Source organism: Thermobia domestica, chromosome 15 (assembly GCF_964235325.1).
Source record: "Thermobia domestica chromosome 15, izTheDome1.hap1.1, whole genome shotgun sequence".
Lineage (NCBI taxonomy): Eukaryota > Metazoa > Arthropoda > Insecta > Zygentoma > Lepismatidae > Thermobia > Thermobia domestica.
This window is the reverse complement of record NC_137468.1, coordinates 108,449,636-108,464,735: the sequence shown is the minus strand read 5'-3', so window position 1 is coordinate 108,464,735 and position 15,100 is coordinate 108,449,636. Positions and strand designations below refer to the sequence as shown.

The 15,100-nt window shown below is 36.8% G+C and overlaps 1 protein-coding gene across 1 annotated transcript; it reads right to left on the bottom strand.

Moving 5' to 3' along the window:
- Positions 1-5,411: 5,411 nt before the first annotated feature.
- LOC145671590 (uncharacterized) lies at positions 5,412-6,023 on the bottom strand. The gene has a single exon (XM_081740779.1). It carries the CDS (start codon positions 6,021-6,023, stop codon positions 5,412-5,414), a length of 612 nt encoding a protein of 203 aa, XP_081596905.1.
- Positions 6,024-15,100: the final 9,077 nt, after the last annotated feature.

The window sequence follows — 15,100 nt, the reverse complement described above, 5'->3', positions numbered from 1 at the left end:
GGATATGATTTTCGTCTGTTAATATTGATCCTAAATATTTGAAAGTATACACTTTATCAAAAGCATTATTTAATATTTTAACGCCTCCACAATTTGCCGTATTACGGTCCCGGCGCACTTCCATGTATTTAGTTTTCTCTGCATTTACTTCTAAACCCATGTCCCTGCAAGCGTTTAATAAAATCTCTGCATTTATTTCTACTGTTCTCCTGTCATCCCCTATTAAATTTACATCATCAGCATATGCCATAACCTGGTGAATGCCGTTCAACTCTAGGCCCTGGTTGCTATCTTTGATTTTCCTTATAGCGTATTCCAGAACGAAGTTAAATAATAATGGAGACAACGCATCTCCTTGTTTCAGGCCATTCTCGACGTGAGAGCTCTTGGTCAAAATTTTTCCTACCCGGACTTTACTTTGGGATTCATTTAAACGTATCTTAATTAATCTAATTAGCTTTCTCGCTATTCCAAGTTCTGTAAGGACGTTGTATAATGTTTCTCTCCTAACCGAGTCGTACGCCTTTCTAAAATCAATAAATACTTAATGTACCGGGGTATTGTATTCCCACTTTTTTTTGAGTATTTGGCGAATGGTAAATATTTGGTCTATAGTTGATCGATTTCGTCTGAATCCGCACTGATAATCTCCAATAATTTCATCTGCGTATGGGGTCAGTCTTGCTAATAAAATATTTGAAATGATTTTATAGGATGTTGACAGAAGATAAATGCCTCGATAATTATTACAGTCAATTTTGTCGCCTTTCTTATGAATTGGAACAATGATTGATTCTTTCCACTCTTGTGGCAATTCTTCCTTGTTGCAGATAAGGAGAATGAGTTTGTGTATTTTGTTCCCCAATTTTTCGCCTCCAGCTAAAATTAACTCAGCCGGAATTTCATCTACTCCCGGAGATTTGTGTTTCTTTAATTTCCTTATAGCCGTTTCTACTTCTATTCGGTTGGGTTGTGGAATATACGGTTCTGCGGTGTGTATCTCCTTTTCTCCACGCACACTAGTTTTTGGTTGAGGTTAAGCAAATCTTCAAAGAAATGTTTCCATCTATTTAAGATGCTATCCGTGTCAGTGAGAACTGTACCGTCAGATTTCTTTAATATATAAGCACGAGGTTGATAGCGTTTCTTAAATTCGTTGATTCCCTTATACATGTCCCGGATTTTTTTTATTTCTACTATTATCTTCAAGTTCCTTAATTTTAGCTTTCAGAAAATTGCGTTTCTTTGTTCTAAAAGTTTTGGAAGTTTCCCGCCTGATATTTGCGAAATTTTGTGTAGTTATTTCATTCGGATTTTGTAGCCTGCGTAATTTTGCCTGTTTTCTCTTCTCTGCTAGTTTTATGCATTCCTGGCCGAACCATGGTTTATTCCTACGTATTTCCGCGTGTCCCAATTTTTCTTTTGCTGAAATTTTAATGCTATCTCTAATTTCAATCCAGGTATTCTCAACACTAGTGCACTCCGAATCTTCTAAAGCCGAGAATCTATTCGAAACTTCAATTTGGTATTTTTCTCTTACCTGGCTCTCTTCTAATTTCTTTAAATTGAATCTCTCCGTTTTCGGAAAATGAATATTACCTTTATTCAGCGATAACCTCTCTCGTATTGTCGCTGCTACCAGGTAGTGATCAGTGTCGCAATCAGCCCCTCTAAACGATCGGACATCAATTATGCTAGATTGCCTTCTTCTATCTACTAAAACGTGATCCATTTGATTATGTGTTTTCCCGTCTGGTGATGTGCAAGTGTATTTATGAACGTCGCGATGTGGGAATTTTGTACTCTTCACGATTAGGTTTTTGGATGTTTCAAAGTTCACGAGTCTAACACCGTTGTCATTACTTTCCTTATGAACACTTTCGTTCCCTATAATCGGTTTGAAAATATCCTCTCGTCCTACCTCCGCATTGAAATCCCCTAATAGAATTTTCATATGGTATCGCGGGAGTTGGTCAAATATTCGTTCCACTTCTTCGTAAAAACTGTCTTTTATATCGTCATCCTTATCTTCAGTTGGGGCATGTACATTTAAAACAATAATATCACACCATCGTCCTTTAAGAGTAATAAAAGAAAGTCTGTCAGTAACAAATTCAACCCGTTTAATTGCTAGTAATATACGTTTATGAACAAAAAACCCTGTTCCTAACTGGTGATTTTTTCCTTCCCCGTAAAAGAACGTAAATTTCCGGAATTCACAGATCCATTTCCTTCAAACCTAACTTCTTGAACTCCTACTACGTCCATCCTGTATTTCTCTAACTCACTCGTTACGGATTTTAACGCGCCTGCCCTATAAAGACTCCTAATATTCCATGTTCCAAATCTCATGTCTATTTTCTTTTGCTGAAGTCGTGCGAAGTTATCAGTCCTTGTCCGAGGCTTTTGTGAATATTTCTGAACAAGTGCTTTTCTTTTACAGGATGTGGTTGTTAGCCCTATCCAAACCCCCAAGCTGGAGGACCACTCCTAGTCGGCTGTCCGCGACTGCTTATTCAGTATATTCGCACTAACCTCTACATCTAGAGGCCTTCTCCTCGATCCGCAACCTGAGGACGCGCCATGCCGTGGTGACAGGAACCCACGCTACACGGGAAATAAACAATACGTGTGTTTTGTATTTTGTTTCGGGTAAATATATTCCCACATTTGAATAAGAATAATTATACAGTACTAAAGGCAACCCTAACTTTAGGCAATACAATATAGATTTTGTGATGAAGAATAAGATATGATAGCAACGTATCACTTCGGAGTTTTAGGTTGGGAGAGCTCTATGACTCCCTCTCTGGCATATTCTTCTGCTACCAAAGACTCATATATGAATTATAACGAATATTAAATGAACAAAAAGCATCGGTATATATACTTTCAAAACAATGAACCGATAAGTTTCAGGTCATTTTTAAGTACAAATATTTATGTAAAGAAGTAATAGTCCAGCTAATATATGATTTAACCCCCAACAAATTGCAAGAAAAGCTTTCTTTTCAGTTTTTCTGGTAGGAAAAAGCATTCTGAACAACATATCAAAAATCAGCAAAAACTAGACTTCCATTTGGCCGCCATTTTGAATTTTGTTACTAAATACCTTTGGATTTTGTTACAGAAGTAATTGTATCTTCTCATAGAATTAAGATAGAAACTTAGTTCTGGTGTCAAATTGATGATAATAGATAATACACGTGAGGAAAGGTAGTATATCTTATGATGGGGCCGCCATATTTAATATGGCGGCGTTCTTTCGAAAATTTCGTTACATTTGGTTCGTTTTCTATTTTAATTGTCACATAACTATGAAACCATTAAAATTTACAGAAAAACGTCCTCTTGACCTCTTGACATTGACAACAAACTCATTTATATAAAACTAAGCGAGCTAGACCACTTTATGTGGCGAGAATATATTTTATAACAATGAACTCAGCAATATAAGGCAACATGCCTTTGCTATAAATAATGTAATACTTTAATTTTATAAAGAGAAGTATCTGAGTTATTATTATTATAAAGAAAGCAACAATAATTTAATAATAATAATAATAATAATAATAATAATAATAATAATAATAATAATAATAATAATAATAATAATAATAATTATTATTATTATTATTATTATTATTATTATTATTATTATTATTATTATCGTAATGCATATCACAGGAGGTTTTCAAAGGGTGTAATTATAATAATAAAAATTGGTGTCAATTTTACGAAAGTGTTTCATGACCAACTGTCACAAACCATGCTATAGAATAAAAATAATTGGCATGCGTAACACTAGCATGTTTTTTTTAAACATTAATACATAAAATGTAGTTTATAACTATGTAATGTTATTCATTAACAATCACTGTTTGTTGTTTACTTTTTGCTTAATCTCTGTAAAAGAATTGTCTGCAACTAAATTCCTTTTATTTGTTCATACTAGTTAAGTTGATTTTGAGCTTAACGTCCCTTTCAGGAGCGAGGCTATATGAGACGGGGACCTACTGAGTAATGTGAAACCTAAACCATATGAACTCCCACCGGGAATCAAACCCGGATGTCCAACGCCAAAGGCGCGTACGCTAACCGCTTAGCCACGCGTACGCTTAGCTACTTGTTCACATTGCGTTAATATAAAAAAAAACACCCAAAATTTCTTCAACATCCATATTTGTGATGTATTCACAGTTGCCATTATAGCAGAAGCCATACGTGAAATGTGTAATGAAGACGGTACACGTACACGTACAGTACATGTGATACATCCACATGAACAGCTGCAGTGAATCATTTTTGAACGTCGTCAGGAGCAGGTTTATTATCCATCATTGTTGGTATAAATTTATCTCCTCCATTAATCCAGCCCCACTTAGTAGGATTCATGTCTTGACTAAGACCCATCCATGTCATGACCTGAAAGTAAGTTCGTTGTGAGTGGTATTTTCTAGCAGAAGGTGTGGGTGGAAAGCGCTCGGATGTTACAAAAGAATTAGCATTCGCTACTTTCTTTTGCAAAGGAAGGTGTATCGCAATGATTCTAATATGTCGGATTCTTTCCCATTGAATAAAACCAGCATTGCCTTACACCCGTTAGTTTCTACAATTTTGGATCCGTATTTGGGGAACAGAAAATTTGTGAACATTCACGCACATATCTGTTAATCTTTTCAAAAACTGACTTTTTCCCAGTACCAAAAACTCGTGAAGTAGTATCTGATCCAATGAAGGCATGAGTAAATGACAGAATGCAGTAATGTTGTAAACATGATCTTTCCCATGACTTTTTCCCAGTACCAAAAACTCGTGAAGTAGTATCTGATCCAATGAAGGCATGAGCAAATGACAGAATGCAGTAATGTTGTAAACATGATCTTTCCCTTTGTCTGATCGTAGATACAGATCCTTGTTATCCATACAGCCATAATACAGAAGCAATATTAGTAGATCCGTTTCTTTTCCGACGAAGGTTGTTGACTGGATAAATGGCTTAGCAACTGCAGCTTTTACAATGCCAACATCTGCATTTCCTTCTGCTTGTATTACTTGACATCCTTTCGATTTCAGGCGCACTTGTTGCTTCCATTGGAGAGAGAATCCTCCTTTTTCCCAGCAAATTTTGTTGCTTCCATGACATTGGCTAGCAGTTGCAGTTGTTGCAGTTGTCTTCCTTTGCTCACAAGTACTGTTCTTTGGGGTAGGTTTTCCATAGCCATCGAAAACAACAGTTGCTTTTCCATATCGTTCTGCAACAAAACATGCATAATAATCTGCAACGTAGCTGTAATTACTTCCTTGAGACCAGTTAAGCCTATGTAAGAGGGAACTTCCATGCAAAACATATTGCTCAGCATGGGGAAAAGACTGAATGGTGGCACCATTCGTAGAAGTATCATGCTTTCTTATGATTTCAAGAAATGCAAGTTTGTCTGTCTTTCTGAGTTTGTGTTTAGCTTTAACAATGGAGATGGGTATGGAGAAAATTCATACTTTACCACCTCGTTTAAGTTTAAATCTCCATTCTGAGACAGAACCAAGAACCGTTGAAACAAAAGAGCAGGATCTATCGTTTTGTCTTCCGACACCTGAACAGCCTTTGCTAATGCAAATGTGATTCCCTTAATGTTGCGTTTGTGTGCATATGAAAATATGGACTGGTCTTTTATTTGAGCAACAATGTCTTTACCAATACTGAAAAGCTCATGGACGTTCACATCATTATCTGCATTTATTCCAGTTACAATATTACGCAATGCCATTTCCTCAGACAGTGGGGAATATAATTCAAGCACACTACCAATTGTATCCACATCCTCTTTATCCCGGGCTATCTTTGCAGCAGTTGCCTCTTTGTGCTGTTCACTAGTAGTATATTGCATATCACAGAAGTTCTGCATGGCAAAGTTGTAAGACGAGGATACAGAAGAAAACATTGTCCAGATTGCCCTTTGCTTCTCTGTTATTGCACTACTTCTTGTTAATTCTCTTCTGGTTTGTAATGACCTCATTAGCATTTGCTCAATAACCAGAACGCAACTAAGACCAGCCCAGAAGCTGTTACTTCATCTGATGACATGGTATTCCTGCGATACACTTAAGGGTTAGTTATCTGCAAACTTGTCATGGTTTGAAGGTAAATGTAAGCAGAATTAGATAATTTTGGTGATCTGCAACAGCAAATATGGGCAAACAAGCTGAAATAGCATGTAAGTGCATCGTCCATGATCCTGATGGATAGGGATGAATTAGCTCCCTGACTACACCCAACATCTGCGTATAGTTTAACCAAAGTTTGCTTGTCTTTGACTTCCGGGAATATTATACTGTGATATACATTATTATTATTATTATTATTATTATTATTATTATTATTATTATTATTATTATTATTATTGATGTTTTAATATTCAGATATTTTTCTTTATAAAATTAAAGTATTACATTATTTAAAGCAAAGACATGTTGCCTTACATTGCTGAGTTCAGTGTTATAAAATACATTCTCGCCACATAAAATGGTCTAGCTCCCTTAACTTTTAAGATACAAAATGAGTTTGCTGTCAATGTAAAAAGGACATTCTACTCTATAACGGTCATTTCGGATGATTTTCTGTCAACTTTAACGACTTCATAGTTATGTGACAATTAAAATAGATAACGAACCGAACGTAACGAATTTTTTGCAAGAACTGCCGGTTATATAAATATGACGATCACAAGACTGTACCACCTTTTCTCACTTGCATTACCTGTTACCATCAATTTGACACCAGAACGAAGTTTCTACCTTAATTCTGCGAGAAGATGTAATTATTTCTGCCGAGAAAGGTGTTTAGTAACAAAATCCAAAGTGACGGCCAAATGGAAGACTATTTTTTGCTAATTTTTGATATGTTGTTTAGAATGCTATTTTCTACCAGAAAAAAAACTGACAAAAAAGCTTTTCTTGCAATTTGTTGGGGGTACAGCCCTTATTTTCCTTACACTTACTGGACTATAATATGTAAACCAAAATATGTACCGAAAGTATTTTAAAGTATTGTATATACATGTGTGTTTAATCAGTGTTCGAAGTGGGAGAAAAGCAGAGACGGTATGTTTTATTATTATTTTGACTCGACATACCGGCTATCTAAATGTTGAAATACAGTGAGGGTATGTTGTCTAGAAGATTGCATTTTTATTTACATAATGGCTGAAAATCATTGGTGAGCTTCTCTGTAATTATGGGGGGGGGGGAGGAAGACATGGAGAGACTTTGATCTTCAGCCAACAACTTTCTGAAAAAAATCTTATGTTGTATTAGAGAGAATTATGCAGGAAAATACTCAAAAACCGAGTTTTTATATTAACAATATCCTGCGGAAAACTCCCGAATCCCCTACTCGACTGACAAGTAAAGGGTCCAAATGGATGATCAAGTTACGGGATGAGACATAGTGCGTCTGATAGAGGATGTGAAGATACCGGTATGTGTATGTGCAAAGTTATAGCGGCTGAGCGCCATAAGAAACGGAAGGGTTCAAAGTTGGTGGGGGAAGGGCTATGCTATGTTATAGAAATACATCAAATAAACTGTTGAATCGTAAAAATAGTGAAAGATAGACAATGCAAACGGTGGTAGTTTTACCTATTAGCAAAATAAGAATGGGCAGATTAGATCACGAACTTCCGCCGCCATCTTGATATTCGCCACTTTGAAATCTGTTATATTTTTTGAAACGGAAAAGTAGTCATGTGATATATCAATTAGGGCCAGAATGTTCTCAAAAAGTCAATTATGAGCTTTAGTGATCGTTATCTGTACTTACTTTGAAGATTTAGAATCATTTTATAGTTATTTGCGAAACTGAAACTCGTATGTTGAAAGTTTGGTTTATCACGAAAACACATGTAGGTCTAAGTTAAACATATCTACAAGCCAAGAAAAGTAACACTGAAATTTGATAACTAAGTTTTGTACTACAGTGAAACCTCTACCAACGGACACCTCTATAAAGCGGACACCTCCCGTAACGGACATATTTTGTAATCCCCAAACACTGTAATAGGAAAAAACATATTGATAAACCTCTCTAAAGCGGACACTCTCTAGTACGGACACGGACAGTCTTTCCTGTCTTTTATAGGTATTATTTACCTCCGTATTACGGACACTCTCTCTAGAAACAAGTTGGAAAGTGCAGTAAAAATACATTTTTAGTAATTCATACATGTGTCATCAAGGAAGCAACCCAGACGAAGTCTCTGTTTAACAACACTCTCATGTCCTTTGCTTGCATCCACTCCCACTCAAACTGTTTTAGACAGAAAAGTGTTTGACAGTTATCCACAATTTGAGATGACACGTTATGGTACAGTTCCGCTAGAATCTGTAAGAAAGCAGAAGACAAGTTTGGTATTTTTGGCCCGCGGGTACACATATTGTCTGAAAAAAGACATTACTGGACTGTAATTAACTCACAAATTAAAACAACATACCGAAAATGTAGTAAGTAGTAGCAAGTGTAAAGAGCAGAGAACTATATCATCTTATTTCCATGTTGTGCCTCGAACATAGAGTATTGGGTGGCGGAGGATAATTCAGGCATTTTTGTAATATTCGTAAATACGTGATTCATGCAAAAATATTTGTTTTCTAATTGCGTATTACCTTGTTTACTAATTTACGTCATAAAATATTGAAACCTCTCTAAGGCGGACACCTCTCTATAGCGGACAATTTTTGATTCCCCATGGCTGTCCGCTTTAGAGAGGTTTCACTGTATTACATTATTATTTATTATATTACTTCCAATTTGCTTCATATAGTGCCAAAGCGAACTGTTCCGGTATTGAAAAACAGTTTCTTCCTTCTTTTTTTTGTGCACAGGGTGGTCATTTTGAGCATATGTTGCTATGGTACGCAAAGAGATAAAATTGGCCATAACTCATCAGCGATTAGTGATATGACAAAACGGACAGTAGTATTGCATTCCTGATCAAACCACAGTCTTAACGCATGTGCCACATGACAATCTTTGCATTTCAAGAAATATCACAGATTTCAAAATGGCGGAGGTTCGTGATCTAATCTGCCAATTCTTATTTTGCCAATAGGTGAAACAACCATCGTTCGCATTGTCTATCTTTCACTATTTTTACGATTCAACAGTTTATTTGATGTATTTCTATAACATAGCATAGCCCTTCTCCCTCCAACTTTGACCCTCTCCCCCTCCGTTTCTTATGACGCTCAGCCGCTATAACTTTGCACATACACATATTTTCACATCCTCTATCAGGCGCAGTAGTATCCCCGGAAGATCCGCCTCCCACAGCAGACAACCTCTAAATCCACCCATGCTCAAAACACGACATTTATATGCATTAAGACAAGAAGACACACACACACATAAGAAAGAAACAATTCAATATGGCACATCAAAATATAAACTAGGTGAAGTTCTTGGAAGGGAACTCATTTTAAAAAGAAAAGGTAGAAAAAAGAAGATAAAAATGTCTGTGTTGTCAAGTTGGAAACTACTTCTACATAAGAAACCAAATCTTTTTACGTGCAAATCTATTCATCAATTACTGTATATATAATGGATTTATTAAAGATATTTAGCATGTACACTCCATCTACAATATGTCTTGATTATTGTAAAACCAGAGGCGGTATGGCATACCACCGCATACCGTCTTACTTCGACCACTGTGTTTAATGCTTTATATTCTATTTGATTATATATTTAATCTCCAGATTGAAAGGAAAGAAGTATTAATCAATTTTATAATGTAATTAAAACGAAAATTAAGGAAAATAATGAAATATAAATACTACTACGAAAATAAAATATAAATACTATAACTAACTAACTCTATATGGAACCCGTATATTCAATGTCGCGTTCACAAAAGCTCTCCATTAACTTCTGTCTTTATCCAACTGGATCCAACTTTTAATTTACATTCTTATTTCTGCAAGTTCCATCTTAATATTGTCCTCTCATCTGCGCCCAGGTCTTCCTAATAATCGTTTTTCGATTGGATTTCCAGTTAAAACTTCAAAAGCGTTTCCACTTTCTTCCATTCTTGATACATGGCCCTCTATCTAAGCCTCTTATTGTTGGACTTGATGACCCTAACAATGTTTAGTAAACGGTATAAACGGTATTAGATACTATAAAAGAAGAAAAGAGAAAATATATAAAAGGAAATATCAATGATATTTCCGTAGTAGTTATGTAAGTTAAATAATAATATAATCTACAAAAAAGATCATAAATATGATACCGACGTGGGACAGGACATCATTAGCTTCATCCATATCCATAGTGAAGACATCCTGGAACCCTGAAAAACGTAAAATAAATACTACTAGACAAAATTAATCAACAAATTATATATATTTTCAAAAGTACACTATAATTAATTGTGATATTTACCGATTAACAAATAATCTTCACTATCATTATATTTTCTTTTTGGACAAAAAATTTCATGCTACGTATGACACTTCGATGTTGGAGTTCAGGATGAATCAATCAGAATAAAAAAGGAAAGAGTCAATCAGCTGGATTGCAGAGTTGTATATACGAGGTTCAATTATAACATTTCGCGTAATTTATGTCCTTAGATCTTAGATCTTAGTTTTGGACACTTTACTATTACTGTTTTTTTAATTATTATTTCAATGTTTTTGTTAAGTCTAGGCACAATTCTAAAGCTATTGAATAACTTGAGTTCGCAATATACATTTTACAACAATTGTGCTTAGGATCATTTCTAACATATTCAGGTTTGTTTGTAAGAGAATTATATTATGTGAGAATTTAATGATGATCTGAAGTCAGACATTGTATGAGTTGTCTTGTTTACAAGGAAGATGGATCCCGAAAAATACACGAAGATAATGCTGCATAGGACAACTTCTACGTGTATTATCGACAGAAAATAAAGAGCAGGAGTAGTACAATTCATATCTAGAAATAAAACATATACCAGTGTCAAACAGAAATTAATTAAATCTGTTTAGCTAATTTAGAACATATTAGCTTGGTGCGAATGCAATGTTTGTTTGATGTGGTGGAAAACACAGCAACACGACACAGCGAAGGATTAAAGTCACACGTCTAAAGTCACAAACTCAGTATAGATCCAGCAAATAGGATGGAATACCCGGATTGTCAGGACGCAGTGTTGTTGAACAGGCTTGTATGAAAGTCCACCTTGACGAATATACAATTGCGAGTGATCTTTATTTACAAATTGAAACTGGGACACCCTACAGAGCAAACTAAATAATAATAATAATAATAATAATAATAATAATAATAATAATAATAATAACAGTGGATTTCGACCAGGAATGGCGAATGAACGCACCATTCGCTGTTGATTTGTCAAATGTCTTCCCGTGATATAGCATTGCAAAATGAGTCTTGTGGGCACCGACCAACACCATATTTGGACGAGCTCCTCAGCAGGGTTGCCAACCATCCCGATTCGGTCGGGACTGTACCGATTTCTGACTTATTTGTCCCGCGTCCCTACCGGACACTCGTCAGAACGTATATTGTCCCGATTTATCGATTTTCAAAATTAATATCTTACTGGGACATTTTTACAAAGGAATAACCTATTCTTTTATACGCAGTTTTATGTATAAAATCAATTTAACAAATTTTTATTTTTTATGTTAAAAAAATTACAATTGTTTGGTTTGAATTTGTTATATGATGCTAGCCAAAGGAAAAGACTTGATTTTAGTAATATTTTTGTCAGTAATTCCTTAACAATGTTATGTACTCATTTGTGATTTAAAAAATTCTATATAGTCTTCTCTCTAAACTTTGTTTATATTAAATAAATTGCAGTTGTTTTGGTTGAATTGGTTGTATATATTGCTTATACTTAGTGATGACCAGTGGGTGAGAAAATAAAAAAAATAAGGTGGCGCATTTATTCAGGTTCATGTTATTCAGCTGATTATTTACATTGTTTTCAATGACTCGCTGTACGTGTAGTCGTCTCCAACACTGATTGTCTCGTCCCGATTTCTTCTTAAGAAAAGTTGACAACCCTGCTCCTCAGGAACACTGTGGAAGCAGTTTATCGGGAAAATGTTCGTCTTATTGCAAACGAGTTAGGTATACATCATACCACTGTTACTCGGCGTTCGTACAATCATCCAAATGAAAAAATTGAACTAAATGACACGTGAAATACACCAGTCAACAAATGTCGTTTTTGGATACGAGGGTCACTACGAAAGTTCTGAGATACGCATTATTGTGGCACAGTATTTGAATTCCAACAATTGCGTTTGGTAGTGGTATCCAGAGCGAAGAAGCGAAGCAAGTTTCAACTCGCCTTGCTTATCGGCGTGGTCGTATCGCCTTCACTTGTTTGTTGATGTGAGCAGTATTCGGTTGTCTAGAATGGAGCTCGAAAGGGAACTGGGACACAAAGCCTTGACCGTTTGCAGGGGGCATTTGGGGACCTTGCTCCTTCCCGTGCTACAATTTTTCTGTGGTTTGGTGAATTCAGAAGAGGCCGGACATCGCTTAAAGATGAAGAGAGAGCTGGACGTCCGGCAACAGCTGTGTCAGATGAAAACATTGCCGCTGTGGAACAAATGACTCGAGAAAATCCTCGAACAACTTTCAAGGACATTGAATCTACAGTGAACATTGGATCGCCAGCAGTAACAAAAAATTCTTCATGGTCATCTTCGGCTCAGGAAGGTTTCATCTCGTTGGGTGCCTCACACTTTGACTGAACAGCAGAAGCGCATGCGTGTGGAATGGTGTCAAAAAATTCTTGCAAGATTTGATGGAGGCAATTCTCGACGCGTCTCTGACATTGTTACTGGTGATGAGACTTGGATCTATCAATTTGACCCTAAAAATAAACGCCAGTCTACAGTTTGGAGCTTTCCAGACGAAAATCCACCCACGAAAGTGAAGCGACCGCGAAGTGTGGGAAAGAAGATGATCGCAACTTTCTTCTCCAAATCTGCCCATGTTGCAACTGTTCCACTTGAAGAACAAAGGACTGTTACTGCCCAGTAATACACCACTGTTTGCCTAACAAAAGTGTTCCAAAAGTTTTGGGAACGGCGTCCAAGAACTGGATTATGTGGGATCCTGCTTCATCATGACAACGCGTCCGCACACACGGCCAACATTACAATTCAGTTTTTAGAATCTACGGAGGTCAAACTTATGACTCATCCACCGTATAGCCCTGAGCTGGCCCCGTGTGATTTTTTCTGTTCGCCAAGATCAAAGATCGCGTGCGTGCGAAGAGATTTTGCAGCCCTGAAGAAGCTGTAGTGACTTACGAGAATGAACTTTCAACACTTGAAGAAAAAGACTGGCAACACTGCTTCCAAAAGTGGTTTTCGAGGATGCAAAAGTGTGTACAGTGTAATGATGAATACTTTGAGAAAATGTAAACGTTAAATTGATTTTAAGTATGTAAGTTATTTCACATCTGAAAACTTTCGTAGTGACCCTGGTATGTATTGTTCTCTTCATGTAAGTAATAACCGGAAAATCCTCCTCTATCGAATTGTCGCTTTAGAAGAAAATGCATCTAAATGACAATCGTAAACACCCAGGGCAATTTTTTGACCGTGATGCAAAGCGCAGTGAGATCGTGCTAATCTCTAGAGAACAAAACACATGGTACTTACAGCTGATTTAAACCGCCGTCATCAAAAAAGTTCTCCCATCAGCACTGTGTTCAGAGTGCTGATGAAATTTCAAGAAATCGGATCTGTGGCAGATTGACCCAAGACTGGTAGATAATGCACGGCGACAGACGAGGCAACAACAATGAGAGTGTTAGCATCATTCAGTAAAAGTTTGAAGAGAAGCACGCATAGTGTAACCCGTAAAAGTGGTGTTGGTCGCACCTCAATCATGGGCATTATGTCAATGAGTAAGTGGTACCCTTATAAGCTGAACTTCACCAACACTTTACAGAAGATGATCCAGATCGTCGTCTGGAATTTACTCAATGGGCCAGAGAGCAGCTAGGATAATTTTCAACATTCTCCTCTGACATATTGTTTACTGATGAGAGAGGTAACAAAGAGAACCTGCGATACTGGTAGGATAATAATCCACATTGGTTAGACACATTTCCTGGCAAATAGGGATGCGCGCGAGACGAGTCGAGATAGGATTTCCTGACAAAATTCGAGTCGAGACACTGCTCCTTCAATAGAGAAATATACATTTTTCGAGTCGAGACATCACTTTTACAGCACATTTTCGAGACGAGACAGCCACAAATCTTGTCTCGTGAACATCCCTACTGGCAAAGTGGCAATGTGGTGTGACGTGTGAGAGACTTGTGTTGTGGGTCTTTTCTAGCACGTATGGTGTGCCTGTGTCAGAAGTTTTCTGATGCGTGGATTGGTCGGTGATGTCTTGTGGAGAGGCTCCCTTCTTCTCCTGACCTGACGCCATTGCACTACTACCTGTGAGACCATGTGAAGTCTGTTGTATATGCAGTGAAAATTAGGAATGTTCAGCATCTCGAAGAACGAGTTGTGGACTAATACTCCAACATTACAGTCGACTCTTTGCGTAAGGTTTTGCGTGACTAGGAACTCAAAATGCATTTGACAATTGGAATGGAGAACACATTGAACACATCCTGTAAGGTCTGCTATACACTATGAGATGAGTACTAGGAAATATCTAAGGAAAATGTTACGACATATCTCGTAGGAAATCCTAACCTTTTGTGTCATACACGTAACTACACTGAACATCCTACCGATATTGATACCAGGCGATATCGCTATATCGTTAATTTGTACACCTCTGGAAAAAGCATAAAAGTCAGAAGATAAATTAGCAAAACATGCCTCATCAGTCCAAAACTTATTTCATTAGTCCCTGCACCACTCTTCATTTTGCCGACTATTTTTGGTCTTTCAGTGACATATTGCTGATGGGGAGAAAACAAGTTTGTTTTCACTTTCTCTCACCTGATGTCGCTTTAATCGAAATCTTACGAATTTTCTTTCCGAAATAGAGCGTGCTCTAAACAAGAGAAATCTCAAAGGATCGTTCAGAACACAAGAAATG